Source organism: Solanum stenotomum, chromosome 11 (assembly GCF_019186545.1).
Source record: "Solanum stenotomum isolate F172 chromosome 11, ASM1918654v1, whole genome shotgun sequence".
NCBI lineage: Eukaryota > Viridiplantae > Streptophyta > Magnoliopsida > Solanales > Solanaceae > Solanum > Solanum stenotomum.
In genome coordinates, this window is record NC_064292.1 from 55766766 (window position 1) to 55785940 (window position 19175).

The 19175-nt window shown below is 36.1% G+C and overlaps 2 protein-coding genes and 2 pseudogenes across 3 annotated transcripts; all 4 read left to right on the top strand.

The window, feature by feature from the left end:
• The first annotated feature begins 761 nt into the window (after positions 1-761).
• LOC125845537 (F-box/FBD/LRR-repeat protein At1g13570-like) lies at positions 762-9851 on the top strand. 2 transcript variants are annotated; one of them, XM_049525070.1, is made up of 3 exons: positions 767-1977; positions 2073-2237; positions 2323-2898. In XM_049525070.1, the coding sequence occupies exons 1-3, from the start codon at positions 1162-1164 to the stop codon at positions 2635-2637; spliced, it is 1296 nt and encodes a 431-aa protein (XP_049381027.1). In that variant the 5' UTR covers positions 767-1161; the 3' UTR covers positions 2638-2898. The 2 variants fall into 2 exon arrangements, with proteins under 2 accessions (XP_049381028.1, XP_049381027.1); XM_049525071.1 differs by lacking the exons at positions 2073-2237; positions 2323-2898 and adding an exon at positions 7752-9851 and having other exon boundaries at positions 762-1977.
• On the top strand, positions 3481-7297 carry LOC125845534 (F-box/FBD/LRR-repeat protein At1g13570-like; annotated as a pseudogene).
• LOC125845539 (F-box/FBD/LRR-repeat protein At1g13570-like) lies at positions 7846-12164 on the top strand. Its single transcript, XM_049525074.1, has 3 exons — positions 7846-7984; positions 9947-9996; positions 11316-12164. The coding sequence occupies exon 3, from the start codon at positions 11337-11339 to the stop codon at positions 12162-12164; it is 828 nt and encodes a 275-aa protein (XP_049381031.1). The 5' UTR covers positions 7846-7984; positions 9947-9996; positions 11316-11336.
• A 5159-nt stretch (positions 12165-17323) lies between these two features.
• On the top strand, positions 17324-19145 carry LOC125845532 (F-box/FBD/LRR-repeat protein At1g13570-like; annotated as a pseudogene).
• The last annotated feature ends 30 nt before the right edge of the window (positions 19146-19175 follow it).

A 19175-nucleotide genomic window follows, 5' to 3' on the forward strand; every position in this document is an offset into this window, starting at 1 on the left:
TCTCATCGTCATCTCACATAAACTCAAATTCAAGAAAAAAATGAGCACCAAGGGTGAATCATTGTAAATTATCATAGATTTATGTGCCAGAGAACTTGTAATATTGTTTTTTAGAGTTAATGGTAAAACACACACCTAAACTATAACTTTTTTGCAAGTTTCACACCCCAACTATTGGTTGTTCCCTTTTTCTACAGGAACTATCACTATCTATGTCTTAAAACACATCTCGAAGCTGTTTAAGCCAACTATAAATTGTTCCTTTTTCCTGCTTGAACTATCACCATATACAAACTAGGTGTGTTTTAATACATAAATGGTACTCCCTCTGTCCCAATTTATGTGACTTACTTTCCTTTTCAATCAGTCCCAAAAAGAATAACGCATTTCTATATTAAGTCATAATTTAACTATAAAATGTCTATTTTACCCTTAATGAAATGATTTACATCCACACAAATTTCTATCATTCATTTTGGACCACAAGTTTAAAAAAGTCTTCCCTGCTTTCTTAAACTCCGTGCCGAGTCAAACTACCTCACATAAAATGGGACGGAGGGAGTAATAGTTAAGGTAGGAAAAGGGAACACCTAATAGTTGAGGTGTAAAACTCGCAAATAAGTGATAGTCAAGTGTGCTTGTCACTATTTTTTACTTCAATTTTTGTTTGGCATAATGATGACATGAGATGAGTTTAAAGGTAGAAACATGGTCAGTGAGGATTCATATACCCAATCCTGACTTATTTGGGATTGAGGCGCAGTAGTTGTTGTTAATCCACCAATATATTTATGAAGTATTGATGAAAGGTGTTCGTGTTAAGAATGCCATTAATGGATATCAAGAGATATACATGGATTTATTTATTGGTAAATGTTGACACTGTTATCATACCATATGGGTATTTATGGTTAAGATTAACAAATTTTTATTTCCTATGTTGATTTGGCATTGTGAATAGCCGTCTGTCCAGATAGTTTGGAGATTCCTTACTTTGTGTTATTGTCTAGTTACTACATGTTCTTGGTGATTATTGTTGACAGTGTTCCTTTCGTTCTTATGTTGATTTGACAATGTGAATAGTTGTTATGTCCACATGGAGATACTACCTTACTTCATATTATTGCTTAATTTGTACAGCTTCTTGGTGATCACTGTTATATGATGCCTCCTAAGGCAATAAAGCATCGTCGAAGTCTACTTCCTGATGCCCTTAGCTACCTTCCTGATAACGTAATCGATGTCATTCTGTTGCGTTTGCCTTGTGAAGATGCTGTGAGGACAAGCATCTTATCAAAGAAATGGAGGAATCACTGGTGTAGACTTACAGAGTTGAAGATTGATGAATCTCTTTGGAAAACAGAAAAGGATTTACTGAACCCTACAGTTAAATTTACAAAGATTATGTATCAGCTTTTGAGCCTTCATGAAGGACCCATTACTAAGTTTACCCTCTATGTTGTTCATCTAGCAAGTTGTCCCGAGATCGACAACTTCATATATTTCCTCTCGAGGAATGACATTCAACATCTTGTACTTGACCTTTCACTTGGAAAGGAATACAAATTGCCTTCTTCACTTTTCACATGTTCGCAGCTGAGGCATCTAAGTCTTTGTTATTGCTCAATACAACATCCATCAGCCTTTCATGGATTTGATAAGTTAATTAGCCTGAAATTATGTGAAGTCAATATTTCTTCTGAGTTGCTGGAAAGTTTAATATCCCATTGCCCGTTGCTTGAGGAGTTGGAGCTGGATATCGAAGACCAATCAGACACAATTGAAATTAATGCCCCCATGTTGAGATTGTTCAATCTCTCAGGCAATATAAGTTCTGTCTGCCTAAAGAATGTCCCTCGTCTGGTAAAAGTATTGTTGTATGGTGACTATATTAAAGCAGAGGATCTTGATTTTGCAAAGCTTTTCGAGTGTTGTCCTGCTCTCGAGCACCTTCTCTTTTTCTCCTTTGGTTCCGAGGTAAATATTGCTTGATGACTTCATTATTATGCACTTTAGTGGATGAAATTTCATTTGGGCTGACTTAATCTTGATTTTCGGTAATTGTTTCCTAGTTCTCTGCTGGAGCAGGATATGAAGCACCAACAAGACTTCCGTTTAATCTTAACAGCGTCAAACGATTTTACCTGCCTGACATTATGCTGGTGGAATCATATATGCTCTCATATGCTCTTTGCTTGATAAGAAGTTTCCCGTATTTAGAATATCTCGAAATTCAGGTTCTTAGTACTTCGGCTCTTCTAATTTCTTTCTTTCTTTCTTTCCTCATTAATCTATGAGTTGACTTCTCGTTATCTTTCTTAGATTCATGAATGTGGATTTGACTATGAAGATGAAGATGATGAACCTATTCCAGAACCCCTTGAGCTCAAACATTTATGGGACGTGACATTTAATCACCTCAAGGAAGTTAAGCTAGGCTACTTATCAGGAACAACGTCTGAGTTGCTGCTTATCAAATTTTTGTTAGCCGAGTCCCCAGTGTTGGAGAGAATGCTAATCGATCGACAGTATCTTGATCATGAACAGCTCGACACAAGATTACAAATATTCGCAGAGATATCAAATTTTTCGCGGTCATCACCTAAAGCAGAAGTTGTCTACATAGATTTAGGCTGATCTTTGGCTTAGAAGTTAAAAGACTGAAAAGAGAGAAACAAACGTTGATGTAGTAATATAACAGTGTTTATTTCAATGTTTTGTGGTGGGGTTCCAATGTGTAGATTCTCTACTTATCAATTGCATTTAACTACGTAATAAGCACTTGAGAACATAGACATACTTTTTTCCCCACAATTTGAGCCAAAAGTGTAGTATGAATACTTTATCATACGTTCAGGTACTTGATTAAGTACTTAAATGTAATTTACTGGCAAGGTTCGAGTTATGTCATGTTGTAGGGTCGTAGTATGTTGATTTTTTACTTGATTGATTGCATTTATCTACGTAATAAGCACTTGGGAATACACATATATGTTTTTCCATAATTTAAGCTGAAAGTGTTGTATGAATACTCTATCATACGTTTAGGTACTTAATTAGGTGCTCAAATGTAAATTACTTTAATGGAGTGGTAATGAAGAGTTTCAGGTTCGAGTATTAGTGAACATTTTGCCCACAATGTGAGGTTTTTTTTCAATATGAATTCAAATTTAGTCGCCCCAATGCAAATACACACGTTAGATGAGATCCAATACGAAAAGACTTTTCATTTGCTTAGATCTAATACTTATTTTGGTCCCTTTTATTTGTCCACAATGAACTTCACTATTCGTTTAAGAAAATAATAAATGAAGTGCTTATTTTTATCATAATACCCCTAACTAATATAATTGGGAAGTAATTTTTGGGAATTGCTAATAGTTCACATAAAAGAAATAAAAACTAATAATAATTCGAATACAAATAGCCAAAAAAAATATAAATTAGTATAAATTTTGGCCGAAGAGAAGTAGGGGCATAAGGTGTTTGACAAAAGGCCAAAGAGAAAAAAAGGCGCATTCCATCATCAACTATATTGTTGCATGTAAGCTTTAAATCTACTTCCATTATATTTTTTCTGTGTTTTTATCATTTCTTTCCATTTGGGTATCTGTATCTGTTGTTAAATCAATTAAAGTTACTTCCTTTACATAGTTTTTTGTCAAAGCATAAGAAGATATTTACGTTTGTCCCAAAAATCTTAGTGTTTCTTGAAGGTACAAATTCTTGCTGAGATAGTGTGATTCTGGTTTTTATGGAGGCTAACTCTTAGGGTGTGTTTTTGGTACAATGGTAAGTGGGGTTCTTTCTTATTATGTGTTATTAAGTAAATAAGCAGAAAATATTGTTCCAAAAACATGTGTATATAATCTAGAGAAACACCATTGGGTTGGTATGGGGGCTAGGGGGAGTTGGGGTTAGGGGTATGCAGTAGTGGATCTAGGATTATCATTAAGAGGTGTCAATGGTTGTAGTAAAAAATATAATTATGAGACTAGTAGGGTTTGATCTTTGAACATATGACCTCAGGAATTTTCGAAGCACCTTAACCACTATATTAAACTTTTAACTTGTGTCAATACTTGTATATATGTTTATTAAACCAAAATTTGACCTCTATAAACAATGTTATTTTCCGACAACACCTCTTACCCAAGGGTGGGTCTGCCCCTGGGGTAGGGGTGGGGTGTGCTGGAAGGTGAGTATTAGACAATTAGTGTGGATTGACACTTATAAAAGTTGTTTTCCCTACTTTCACTAGGGAAGTCATTTTCCTCAATTTTATGTTTCACTAGAGAAAATGTTTTCCAAACTTTTGACCAACTTAACAGGAGAAAATTGGAAACTACATACCAAACACACCCTTAATGGAAGGTGTTCATTCTGTGAGAATGCAAGTAATGGATATTAAGCTATGTTACATGGATTTCCTTACTTGTACATACTCAGTCTGGGTATGTCAAGTGTATTTTTCCTTCTGATTTTTGGTGTTTCTTGAAGAATCTGCACGAAATACCCAAGCTAATATCCTGCCGTTCAATATGGGTATCTCAAGGCAAATTGCAACATAGGTATTAAAAGGAGATAGTTGACTGATTTCAACAAGAATGCACCTTAATTTGTTATGTTAGTTTGACCATGTGAATAGATGTACTATCCAGATAGTTTGAGAGTCCTTACTTCGTATTATTGTTTATCACTACAGAATTTTAGTGATTAGTATTGTAAGTGTTCTTTTCGTTCTTATGTTGATCGGAAAATGTGTATAGAAATTCCATCCACATTATTTGGAGATCCTTACTTTGTATTATTGCTTATTTTCTACAGGTTCTTGGTGATTTTTGATATATGATGCCTCCTAAAGGCAGAAAGCATTGTCGAAGTTTACTTCCTGACGTTCTTAGCTACCTTCCTGATAATATATTCGATGTCATTCTGATGCATTTGCCGTGTAAAGATGCTGTGAAAACAAGTATCCTATCAAAAAAATGGAGGTATCACTGGTGTAGACTTACAGAGTTGAAGCTTGATGAATCTCTTTGGAAAACAAAAAAGGATTTACTGAACCCTACAGTTAAATTTACAAAGATCATCCACCAGCTTTTGACACTTCATGAAGGACCCATTACTAAGTTTACCCTCAATGTTGCTCATCTAGAAAGTTGTCCTGAGATCGACAACTTCATATGTTTCCTCTCGAGAAATGACATTCAACATCTTGTACTTCACCTTCCACTTGGGAAGATGTACAAATTGCCTTCTGCACTTTTCACATGTTCGCAGTTGAGGCATCTCAATCTTCATAATTGCTCTATACATCATCCATCAGCCTTTCAAGGATTCAATAAGTTAATTAGCCTGGAACTATGTGGAGTCACAATTTCTTCTGAAGTTCTGGAAAGTTTAATATCTCATTGCCCGTTGCTTGAGCAGTTGGTACTGGATATCGCAGAAAATTCGAACACAGTTGAAATTAATGCCCCCATGTTGAGTTCGTTCAATTTCTCAGGCAATATAAGTTCTATATGCCTAAAGAATGTCCCTTGTCTGGTAAAAGCATCTTTGGAGTGTGACTATATTAAGGCAGAGGATCTTGATTTTGCAAAGGTTTTCGAGTCTTGTTCTGCTCTTGAGTACCTCCTCTTTAACCTCTTCAATTCCGGGGTAAATGCTGCTTGATGACTTCATTGTTATGCACTTTAGCAGATGTAATTTCTTTTAGGCTTACTTAATCTTGAATTTTGGTAATATTTTCTTAGTTCTTTGCTGAAGAAGGATTTGAAGTACCAACAAGGCTTCCCTTTGATCTTAACAGTGTCAAGCGATTTTACTTGCCTGATATTGTGCTGATTGAACCATCATATGAGCTCTCATATGCTCTTTTCTTGATAAGAAGCTTCCCATAATTAGAGTATCTTGAAATTAAGGTTCTTCTTAGTGCTTTGATTCTTTGCATAATTTTTAATCCTCAATAATATGAGAGTTGACTTCTTCTTATCTTTCTTAGGCTGACTGTGAGGATGAAGAGGATGATAGTATTCTAGAATGCTTTAAACTCGAACATTTCTCAAACGTGACATTTAATCACCTCAGGGAAGTTAAGTTGGCATGCTTTGTAGGAACCACACCTGAGATGCAACTCATCAAGCTTTTATTAGCCAAGTCCCCTGTGTTGCTGAGAATACTAATTGATACACGTTATCTACATGATAAACCTCTTGACACAAGATCAAAAATATTTGCCGAGGTCTCAATTTTTTTGCGGGCATCACCTAAAGCAGAAGTAGTCTACAAAGATTTTTAAGCAGATCAATTTTTGGCTTAGAAGTTGAAATTGAAATGGGAGAAACAAAGGTTGATGTATAACAGTATATTTTGCTTGGGAACATGAGCATTGTTAGATGTATGTTTTGATTAGTTTGTTCTGTAATAACATTGTCCCTACATGTTTGAAGGATTTTTACATTTACTGCTTGCGCATGAATGAGTTATTGAATACGTATTACACATGAATTGACACTGTGATGGCTTATTGAGGCTGGTGCATATAATTAGCTTTGTGTTTGGAAGCTCTTGCCTGCTTGAACTATTGTTTCAACCAGGGGCAGACCTAAGGTTGCCGTGGGGATTCACCCGAACCTCCTCGGCAAAAAATTATGTGGTATATTTAGGGTATTTTTAAGAATTTTTATGTCTATATATTGATTTTGAACCTCCTAAATATAAGATTAGAGGTTGGTTTAGTGGTTGAGGGGTTCAAAACTTACCTTGAGGTTCCAAGATTGAGTCTTAGTCACTACTCTCTTTTTTTCCTAACCCCCTTAATGAAAATTGTGGATCCGCCACTGGTTTCAACCATTTATTGTTTAACTAACCCATGATTAGCAAAGAGCTGCAGAAACTATGATTAGGAGTTTGTTATAGAACCTATGAGATTGACAACTTCATATGTGGCCTACAAGATCTCGTTCTTCACCTTCCATTTAGAAAGATATACAAAATTGCCTTCTTCACTTTTCACGTGTTTGCAGCTGAGGTGTCTAAACCTTCATAATTGCTCAATACATCATCCATCGGCTTTTCAAAGTTTTGATAAGTTAATTAGCCTTGAACTATGAAGAGTCACAGTTTCTTCTGAATTGCTGGAAATTTTAGTATCTCCTTGCCCGTTGCATGAGCAGTTGATGTTGGATATCCCAAAAATTCTAAACATTATTGAAATTGATTCCCCCATGCTGAGATTGTTTGATTTCACTGGCAATATAAGTTATCTGCCTAAAGAATGTCCCTCTTCTGGTAAAAGTATTCTGGCAGGTTACGATATGAGGGGAGATGATATTGATTTCACAAAGGTTTTCGAGTCTTGTTCTTCTCTCGAGCACCTCCTCTTCAAATTCCTTAATATCTGGGTAAATGTTGCTTCATGACTTCATTGTTATGCACTATAGCAGATCGAACTTCTTTTGGGCTAACTGATCTTGGATTTGTTTAAAATTTTCCTAGTTATTTGCTGAAGAAGGATATGAAGCACCAACAAGGCTTCCCTTTGATCTTAACAGTGTCAAACGATTTTACCTGCCTGAAACTATCCTGGTGGAATCATATGATCTCTCTTTTTCTCTTTGCTTGATAATAAGTTTCCCATACTTGGAATATCTCGAAATTAAGGTTCTTAATGCTGACTCTTCTCTTTCTTTCTTATTTGTTGATTATTTTTCGTACTTCGTAGATCCTCTTGTTATCTTTCTTAGGTTCACTGTGGAGATGAAGAGGATGGTTGTATTCTAGAATGCCTTGAACTCGGACGTTTCTCAGATGTGACATTAAATCACCTCAGGGAAGTTAAGCTGGAATGCTTTGGAGGAACCACGATGCAACTTATCAAGCTTTTGTTAGCCATGTCCCCGGTGTTGGTGAGAATGCTAATTGATACATGTGTTCTAGATGATGAACCTCTTGACACGAGGTTGATATATTTGCTGAGGTATCAAAATTTTTGTGTGCATCACCTAAAGCAGTAGTAGTCTACATTGATTAATCAGATCACGACCTTTTGGTTAGAAGTTAAAAAATTTAAAAGAGAGACTCAAACATTGATATAGTAGGTATATAACACTGTGTTTTACCTTCCCGTAAGCATTGTTGGATGGATGTTTTGATCAGTTTGTTCTGTAATAACAATGTCATACATGTTTAAGGATAATTACTTTTAGTGCCTGCTCTTGATTTTGTTATGGAAGATACACCCTGTTATCGGTAAAAATTTACATGGTCTGGATGTTTATATCAAACTAATAGATGCATTAAATTGAGGGCAAGTTTTTACCCTCTTGAATCCCTTAATTTCTTGTTTCTGAAAGTTTTAAGTATCCCAATTCACTAACAATGCAAGAAAATAAGGGAATGAATCATTAATTTTTTTGTTATAACCATCGATCTGGTATCTATTGGTCCAACTTATCATGATTGGTAAATACTACCTGGCAACAGCAGTCAATTAAACTTATTAGTAAGTGATATTGATTAAAGTTTTTGTTGATTTCAAAATCCTAAATTTTGGATAATTATTGTAAGTGATGATGTTTCCAAGATAACTTTTGTTTTTAAAAAGTAAAAAAAAAGTTATTTTTGCTAGTCTTCCTATTTTTATGACGAGTAGGGAAAGAAATGAAAGATTTTCCATTTACCGACAAACTTATAGTGATCAACATGCATTGTGGTGGAATGGTTGAGTATCTCGGGTTTGAATCTTAGTTATGGAAAAATTTACTTTCAAGAAACAATCTTTTTTCCTATTTTACCCTTGAACATTTATTTCCTAATACCTTTACCAAGAGTTCTTGAAAATATAATGATCAATTTTAGCTATTTAATGCTTAATATTGGGATTGGCAGGCTTCACATCTCTCACTTCTTCTTCCTAAAGTTTGCCCCTTTTGTTCCTCTCAAAATCTGAATTGTATGTTGTTGCTTTTGTGTGATCTTTTACTGTTTTTGTAGTATAAGTTAGTAGTTGAGTTCCCGTTGTAGTTCAGATTTTATGGTTTTGTGTTTATATACTTAGAAACACAAAGGAATGAGGATAGTTTTTAGTTAGCACAAAAGAGAATCTGACTGATCTAATTGCAATTAGCTAGAATGCACCTTTATGTCGTCTTGTGTTGATTTGACAATGTGAATAACTGTTCTGTCCAAGATAGCTTGAAGATTCCCTACTTCGTATTGTTATTTATTTTCTACAGGTTCTTGGTGATTCTTGTTATAAGTGATCATTCCGTTCTTTTGTTTATTTGAGCAGATAGAAATAGTATATATTTAGATTGTTCTGTAATGATATTGTCATTACATTAATGATTTGGAAATTATATTACTTCTGTTAATCACCAAAAGAGAACAATGCGAAACCACTTCTTAGTGTACAACTTAACTAGCTGTCTAAGGGATCAAAGCACAACCAGGGGAAAATACTTATCTGCCTCTAAGAAAAAAATGTGAAGAGGAAGGCTCACCTCTTTGTTATACATAGAATAGTCAACTTATAATTCATTATCCTTAATTTTAAAATAAAAATAAAACAAGTATAGTCACATTGTAATTATTCTATCAAAATATGGACTACTTTACCAATGGCAGATGAAGTAGATATGAATGTCCGATATGGTAGAATATTCATGTGGGACTTCCTCAGATTTTACACGTGTGATACATGTTTCTTCTATTTCTCCAAGTAAAGCTCGTCGCATTGCAATGCCTATTGTGCTGGTTTGGCGTTTCATAAGTGGACACAGAATAAAGCGTCCATGAAAGTGTGTGCCAATAGGCCGGACATAGAAATACCCCACTCCCACCCGCACCCCACACATAACACACGCTATTTTCACTTGTCGCTTTCCCCTTCATCTAAATAAAATCCCTCACTGTCTCAATTCCTCTTTTCCTTCAACAGCTGAAGCACACAAAAAGGACAAGGGTATTTCAGATCAACCCCGAGTGTTGGTAAGCTTCAAATCTACTTTAATTGCTGTTATGGTAGCTGAATTTATACAGGTTCTTTAGTTTTTTTTTATGATCGTGGTGTTCGGGCCAACGTTCGCCGTTTTGTACACCTTGGCTAATTTCACGGGATGCTAGGACAGATGGTTTTTTTTGCCTACGCTGGGATTTGAACCTGAGACCCATGGCTCTAGGGTTTCTTTCTTTTTAGCATTCCCTTGTTTTCTTCTTTAGAAAATTGAGGCTAATTCTTTCCCGCTCAACGTGTGTATATGTGTTTCTATGTGCTGTGGAATTTGGGGACCGAAAATTGGGGATCTTTAGTCTCCTCTCTATGTGTGTTTACTTTTGAACTTGTGTTTTAAGTATAATTTCTTAATATTCTTTGTCACATACATTCTTCTATGTAATTGTTGAGGATATGGTTCAACATAACCCTGCAAAAGATCTGGTTTTTTCTTCCTTACATATAAATATAAAGATTGTGGGACTGTACTTTGTATGTTGTTATAAGTATAAAGATCTCTTATAGATTTGACATGAAACTAAATTTTTTTTGCATTTGCAGTGATGAACTTGCTAAATTATGTCTGGAATTAGGAAAAAGAAACTTTTTTGTAATTTTAGTGTCTGGCTCTTTCTCCATTGTCTTGCTTGTGTGCTTCTTCTTGTTCTCATCGCCATCTTGGAGAGACTCAAAATCAAGCAGAAAATTAGACACTAAGGGTGAATGGTTATAAATTGTCATAGGTTTATGAGTTAGTAAAAATATCGAGAACTTGTAATGTTTATTATTGAGTATCTTTTTATTTTATTTTTTTATTTGGTATAATGATGACATAAGATGGATTTAAATGGAGAAATATGGTTAGTGAAGACTCATATAGCTGACCAAGGAGTAGTAATTGTTGTATTGGTGGAAGGTGTTCTTGTTGTAAGAATGGATAGTGGATACTAATTTATATTACATTGATTTGCTTGTTGGCACATAATACATACCCATGTTGTTAATTGTACTATATAGCTCAAGGAAAATTAGAATATCTGTATAACATAGATATTACGAGGAGATAGTTGACTGATTTCAACAAGAATGCACCTTTATTTCCTATGTTGATTTGGCATTGTGAATAGCGGCTCTATTGAGATAGTTTGGAGATCCCTTTGTATTATTGTTTAGACTTTAGTTACTACAGGTTCTTGGTGATTATTGTTTGAAGTGTTCCTTTCGTTCTTATGTTGATTTGACAATGTGAATAGCAGTTCTGTCCAGATAATTTGGAGATCCCTTACTTTGTATTGTTGCTTATTTTTTCTTACAGGTTCTTGGTGATTATTGGTATATGATGCCTCCTAATGAAAGAAACCGTTGTCAAAGTTTAACTCCTGACATCCTCACTGACCTTCCTAACAATGTAATCGATATCATTCTGATGCAGTTGCCTTGTGAAGAAGCTGTGAGGACAAGCATCTTATCTAAAAGATGGAGGTATCACTGGTGTCGACTTACAAAGTTGACACTAGATTGGTCTCTTTGGAGAACGGAAAACGATTTACTGAACCCTACATATAAGTTTACAGAGATTATCTCCCAGATTTTAACCCTTCATGAAGGACCCCTGATTGACTTTACCCTCGATGTTGATAATCTAGAAAGCTGCCCTGACATTGGCAGCTTCATATATATCGTCTTGAGGAATAATATTCAACGTCTTGTTCTTCACCTTCCAGAGGATAGCAAATTGCCTACGTCAGTTTTCACATGTTCGCAACTGAGGTATCTAAGTCTTCATAATTGCTCAATACATCATCCATCGGCCTTTGAAGGATTTGATAAGTTAATTAGCCTCATACTGTGTGAAGTAACAATTTCTTCTGAATTGCTGGAGAGTATTATATCTCATTGCCCGTTGCTTGAGCAGTTGATGCTGGATATCCCAAAACTTTTAAACACAATTGAAATTGATGCCCCCATGCTGAGTTCGTTTGATTTCACAGGCAACATAAGTTCTATCTGCCTAAAGAATGTCCCTCTCCTGGTAGAAGTATCTCTGGCTGGTTACCAGATAATGGAAAAGGATATTGATTTTGCAAAGGTTTTCAATTCTTGTTCTGCTATCGAGTACCTCAGCTTGAATATCGCTTGTGTCTGGGTAAATGTTGTTTCATGACTTCATTGTTATGTACTTTAGCGGATGGAATTTCTTTTGGGCTGACTAATCTTGAATTTTGCTAATTTTTTCCTAGGTATTTGCTCAAGGGGAATACGAAGCACCAGCAAGGCTTCCTTTTGATCTTAACTGTGTCAAACGGTTTGACCTGCTTGAACTTGCGCTGGTAGATGCATATGAGCTCTCATTGTCTATTAGCTTGATTAGAAGTTTCCCATACTTGGAATATCTCGAAATTGATGTTAGTAGTGCTGATTCTTCCCTTCCCTTCGCTTCTTTCTTATTTAGTGGTGTTTTTTCGTACTTCTTAGATCCTCAATAATCTGAGAAATGTCTTCTTTTTATCTTTCCTAGGTTTACCATGAAGATGAAGATAGTGGTACTGAAGAATCCGATGAACTCAAAGGTCTGTCAGACGTGACATTTAGTCACCTCAGGGAAATTAGGCTATACGCCTTTGCTGGAAGAACATCTGAGATGCAGGTTATCAAGCTTTTGTTAGCCAGTTCCCCCGTGTTGGAGAGAATGCTAATTGATCGACGTCTTCTAGATGATGATTATCTTGACACAAGACTAAAAGTATTCGCTGAGGTATCAAATTATTCGCGTGCATCACCTAAAGCAGAAGTTCTCTACGTGGATTGGATGAGATCACGTTCTTTGGCTTGGTGTTAAAATCAAAAAGAGAAACAAACGTCAATGTAGCAGTATATAACTGCTGTATTTTGCCTTGTCCTAATGTCTGTTCCAGAACATGAGCATTGCTAGATGAATGTTTTGATTAATTTGTTTTGCAACAACATGTTTTAAGGATTTTTTTTACATTTTCTGTCTCCACATGTTTGAGTTATCGATTTTTTTTAACCCGTCCCCAGGAGCTCCCACCTTTTTGCTCTCTTTGGTGACTCCAATCCACAACCGTAGGATTGGAGGTGGAGGATGCTTGAATTCCTTGGGTTTGAGGTGGAGGATGCTTATCATCCGATGAACTCCTCTTGTCAATGTGACTTGCACATAAATTGACACTGGTGGTATATTTAGCCCAATGTGTGTGACTTACACATAATCCCTTAACTTTCATCTATAGCCAATCTCCAAGTCACATAAATTGACACTGGTGGTATATTTAGCCCAATGTGTGTGACTTACACATAATCCCTTAACTTTCATCTATAGTCAATCTCCTATATCTCGAAACTGGAAGCATCCGTGTATATCCTCTTCGAATTCTGGACTATCTCAACCTCATTTTCTGCATTTTATCCTCCATCGAGGCTTCAAATGTGAAATGTCGCTGTCGGTTAATTTTTTAATGTAATTCAAATTGTCAGTGGCTTAGTTGTTAATGAAGTTGTTGAGAACTCTGAGGTCTCAGGTTCAAAATTCAAGCGGAGACAAAAAATACTACGTGATTCTTTCCATCTATCATAGTTTTGGTGTGATAACTTATTATTAGTGAGAGGTGACACATATTCCGCTATATACTTTTATATTTGGTAGTTCAAATTGCCTCTAAATTTACCTAAATTATTGTTAAATGCTTTAAATACGTGTTTACAAAAAGATAAATCGTGTACATATCTAATAGCAAATACCTTAATTTGTACTATGTACTTTAGAAATTAAAAAGGTTCAAAATTACATTACACTTGAAAATAATTAAAAATACTTATGTGGCTAGAACTGAATTATGAGACTAAATTACCTAGGTTAAAAAAAAGCTAATTTTGAGGTTTTCATTTACCCTAGCTAGAACTGAAACATTTCACAGAAGTCAGAACTCAGAAGTAGGGGCATAAGGTGTTTGACAAAAGTCCAAAGAGAAAAAAGGCAGATTCCATCGTCAACAATCTTGTTCTTTGGTAAGCTTTAAATCATTCTTCCATTATTTTTTGGTTATTTCTCTGTGTTTTTATCATTTTCTTTCCCTTTTGGATGAATGTACCGTCTCTGAAACTAAGTGTATATATTTGTCTATCTTCTTCTGTTTCAAGATTCTGTTTTTATTTGTTGGTTTCCTTTTTGGGTGTATGTATGTGTTCATTAAATCAATAGAAGTTACATAAAAAAGTGTTCTTTGAAGGTTCAGATTCCAGCTGAGTCAATAAAATTAGGTATGATGGGAAATGTTCAGCTGTCATTGTGTTTTTTACTCAGGGTCTGTCTCTGGAATACTTTTGGTATTGATGGGGTTGCTTTAAGTATGTGGAAATCTTGAAATCCATAGTGATAGATTGTTTACACTGTGTTATCTGACTTGATAATTCTACTAACGTTGGCTTATTGTTAGTAATGGTTGGTGGGGGTGGGGGTCGAGGGGGTAATCTTTCATATGACAGAGGATATGCTTGTTGGAATTGATGTTTAGGCAGTTCCTTGTTTTTGTTGTTGTTGTTGACAAGGGAAATTGCTGCAGTTATCCTTTGGATGTGCACAAGGTAAACCCCACTCCTATGCAATAGCCTGCAAACCGCACAAGAGAAGTATACCACATTAGGCAAGCCATGTCAGACGAGTTCGACCCAAAAGAAAACCCCCTTGCTGTCGCAAGCAAAGGATTTCGAACTTGTGACCTCCATTATGGAAGTCCCAAGCCAAACCATCTTACCCAACCCGAAGGGTAGATGTTTAGGCAGTTCTTTATTAGTGGGATTTGCCAATCTTCTCTTGGAAGTTCTGTATTAGCGGGCAGGTCATGTCAGTAGACTTGGAAGAATAGAACACAGACCCAAGGCAATAGTACAAATGAAAATTTTGATAATATTCAATGAAAGTGGCACTCTAAGAATTGAAATAAGGTTGGCTGTTTGGAACAATTTGAACATTCTTTATATAGGGTCCAAATCACTCTTTTGGTAATCAAATACAGCAGCAACACACCCTGTGTAATCCCACAAGTGGGGTCTGTGGAGGGGGTAGTGTGTACGCAGACTTTACCCCCTTAGCTTGGGAGGTGGAGAGGTTGTTTCCGATAAATCATCAGCTCACGTCTTTTGGTAATCATATAGATTGATAAACATAAAGAAGTGATGGCAGACAGGAACCTGAAACNAAACTAAGTGTATATATTTGTCTATCTTCTTCTGTTTCAAGATTCTGTTTTTAGTTGTTGATTTCCTTTTTGGGTATGTATGTGTTCATTGAATCAATAAAAGTTACATGAAAATGCGTTCTTTGAAGGTTCACATTCCAGCTGAGTCAATAAAATTAGGTATGATGGGAAATGTTCAGCTGTCATTGTGTTTTTTACTCAGGGTCTGTCTCTGGAATACTTTTGGTATTGATGGGGTTGCTTTAAGTATGTGGAAATCGTGAAATCCATAGTGATAGATTGTTTTTACTGTGTTGTCTGACTTGATAGTTCTACTAATGTTGGCTTATTGTTAGTAATGGTTGGTGGGGGTGGGGGTGGGGGTGGGGGTGGGGGTGGGGGTCGGGGGGTAATCTTTCATATGACAGAGGATATGCTTGTTGGAATTGATGTTTAGGCAGTTCTTTGTTTTTGTTGTTGTTGACAAGGGAAATTGCTGCTGTTATCCTTTGGATGTGCACAAGGTAAACCCCACTCCTATGCAATAGCCTGCAAACCGCACAAGAGAAGTAAACCACATTAGGCAAGCCATGTCCGACGAGTTCGACCCAAAAGAAAACCCCCTTGCGGTCGCAAGCAAAGGATTTCGAACTTGTGACCTCCATTATGGAAGTCCCAAGCCAAACCATCTTACCCAACCCGAAGGGTAGATGTTTAGGCAGTTCTTTATTAGTGGGATTTGCCAATCTTCTCTTGGAAGTTCTGTATTAGCGGGCAGGTCATGTCAGTAGCCTTGGAAGAATAGAACACAGACCCAAGGCAATAGTACAAATGAAAAATTTGATAATATTCAATGAATGTGGCACTCTAAGAATTGAAATAAGGTTGGCTGTTTGGAACAATTTGAACATTCTTTATATAGGGTCCAAATCACTCTTTTGGTAATCAAATACAGCAGCAACACACCCTGTGTAATCCCACAAGTGGGGTCTGTGGAGGGGGTAGTGTGTATGTAGACTTTACCCCCTTAGCTTGGGAGGTGGAGAGGTTGTTTCCGATAAATCATCAGCTCACGTCTTTTGGTAATCATATAGATTGATAAACATAAAGAAGTGATGGCAGACAGGAACCTGAAACAAAAATGCATGTTTATTAAGTGGTGATAGTAATTTTTATTTTTACCACTTACCTTATGTATATCCTTATTTTTTATTTTATTGAAATGGTAAGTAATATTGATATAGTACAAAGATTGTGCCTGAATCCTATAGAACAGCTGCCACACTAATAGGTGGTTGATAGTCTTTATGCTTCCATCACATATAACATATCTTGCAGAACCGTTAGCCTCTCCTTTTGCATATTATCTTGTGAACAAGACATGCTCCTTTGGACACCAACCACATAAAACACACAACCTTGTAGAAGAATTGGAACTTACAAATAGAATCCATCTGAGATGGACAGGGAAGAACAGTTAGGGACGCATAATGGCATTTGGCAACAATCTGGATAAAAGGCAAATCCACCTTTTTAGATATTCAATCATCAAGGATCTTAAGTCTTGTTAAGCTTAAAATGTGTCTCAGTATCATTATTTTTGTTTTAAATTGTTTCTTTCCTTTTCGGATGAATTAAAGTCTATTAGGCAGGTTCTATCATCTTATTTGTACCCATTTTTAGATGTTGGTTTCCTTTGTATATGCTAAAGTTTAGTAATTGCGGTTGCTGTATTCTGCAGCTCTCGGTTCAACTTTCTTAGTGATGTTGAATGACATGATTGTTCAGTTTCCACTGCGTTTATACTAACCAGGCAAGTTAAGGGTTCTTCAAATTGTGGGAATTTCCTAGTTTGGTGATTGGAAATTCAGTAGTAGTGTATTTGATGTCAAATCCAATTCAGATCTTCTAAGCAGATTTTAAGAGCGAAAATTACCAAATACTGGACAATTTTTTCTCCTTATCGTGTAGCTATAGATGTCCACTGAGAATCTTATTAGCGGCAAACGGCTATGTGATTCTCATATGTGCTCTTTTGATTTTTCTCTTCCCAATAACAGATCTGTAAAATGGATTCTTGAAGTATTTATGGAAGGTGTTCTTGCTTTAAAGACTGCAATTCATTGATTATACGAGGAGTTGGATGATTATTGTCTGTGTGCTACATGCAGATAATTTGGTGATTACTTACCTTTGTGTTTTTGTTTATTTTCTGCAGATTCCCATTGGCATTGTATGATGCCACCTGAGAGAAGAAAGAGTGGTCGTCAAAGGTTTCCTATTGATCGACTTAGCAACCTTCCAAAGAATGTTATCAATTCCATCCTGATGCGTTTGCCTTTGCAAGATGCTGTAATGACAAGCATCTTATCGAAGAAATGGAGGTATAAATGGTGCAGACTTCCACAGTTGACACTTGATGATGACCTTTGGGAGGAGACACATGACTTACTATCCCCTTCTATTAAGTTTACAAAAATTATGTACCAGATTTTGACCCTTCATTCAGGACCACTTACCAAGTTTACCCTCTCCATTTCTGCACTGAGAAAGTATCTTAAGATTAACAGTTTGATATATTTCCTCTCTAGGAATGACATTCAGGATCTTGTTCTTAAATTTTCGGAGTGGAACCGATACAGATTACCGCCTTCATTTTTCACGTGTTCTCAGTTGAGGCATTTGACTCTCAAAAATTGTGTAATATGCCCTCCACCAGCCTTCAAAGGATTTGATATGTTAAATAGCCTGAACCTGTGTGATGTGACTATTTCCTCCAAATTACTAGAAAGTTTAATCTCTTATAGCCCCTTGCTAGAGAAGTTGGTGTTGAAAATCTCAGATACTTCAGACCACCTTCAAATTAACGCTCCCAATTTGAGATCCCTCGACTTCACAGGCTGCATAAAATATATTTCTTTAAGGAGTGTTCCTCTTCTTTCTAAACTTTCTCTTCCGTGTCAAAAATCTATTGAGGAATCAGAAAAATGTGATTTTGACAAATTTTTTCAGTTACTTTCTGCTCTTGAGCATCTCTACTTGGCAAATGGAAGCGACCAGGTAAATGTTGCTTCACACCTTCACTGTAATGCGTTTCCATAGAAGTACCATCCTTTGGAATTTGAGTCATCCTGATTTTTCACTTTCTTTGTAGTTCTTGGTTACAGGTGCAGCTGAAGTCCCAAGAAGACTTTCCTCTCCTCTTAACTATCTTAAGCGTTTTAACATAACTCTCTGGAGATTAGCTGATTTTTCCATTGCTCTTTGCTTGATACGAAGCTCACCGTACATACAAGATATTGAAATGGAGGTTAGTAGTGATGTTTATATTTTTCTTTTTTCTTCTGTATGTGTTATTCACATGTAGTGATGACTTCCTTAATTTCACACTCATTAGATCTTCAATCTTCTCTATCTTTCTTAGGTATATTGCTCGAGGGATTATTTATCAGAAAAACTTGAGGCCTCTAATGAAGTTCTCGCAAGTTTCTCAGATGTGACATTGAATCACCTTAGGACAGTTCAGCTTGAAGGAGTAGAAGGCATAAAGATCGAATTGCAGCTTATCAAGCTTCTATTGACCAAATCTCCGATGCTGGTGAAAATGCTAATTGATCCATCGAGTGGTGATAACTATGATGCAAGAAGAGACAAGATACTAGCAGCAACAACAGTTCAGCGGGCATCAAGTAAAGCTAATGTGGTTGTAACTGATGAGTATGAATATTATCGAGACACGACTCCATAGTATCTGCTTGTTTTTTGCCTGATCGATGGAGAGAGTTGAAATTCGGATTTCTTGTTTGTAATCATTACAGTGCTATGGGTTTACATTTCATTCCTTTTCTTGAATGATCCATGAAATGAAACCTGGATATGAACCTACACTATGGTTGTTTATTTTCAAAGAACTGTGATTTCTTGTGATATCCTTTTGGTATTTACCATAATCAGTGTTATGTTTCTTTTCTTAATCATAG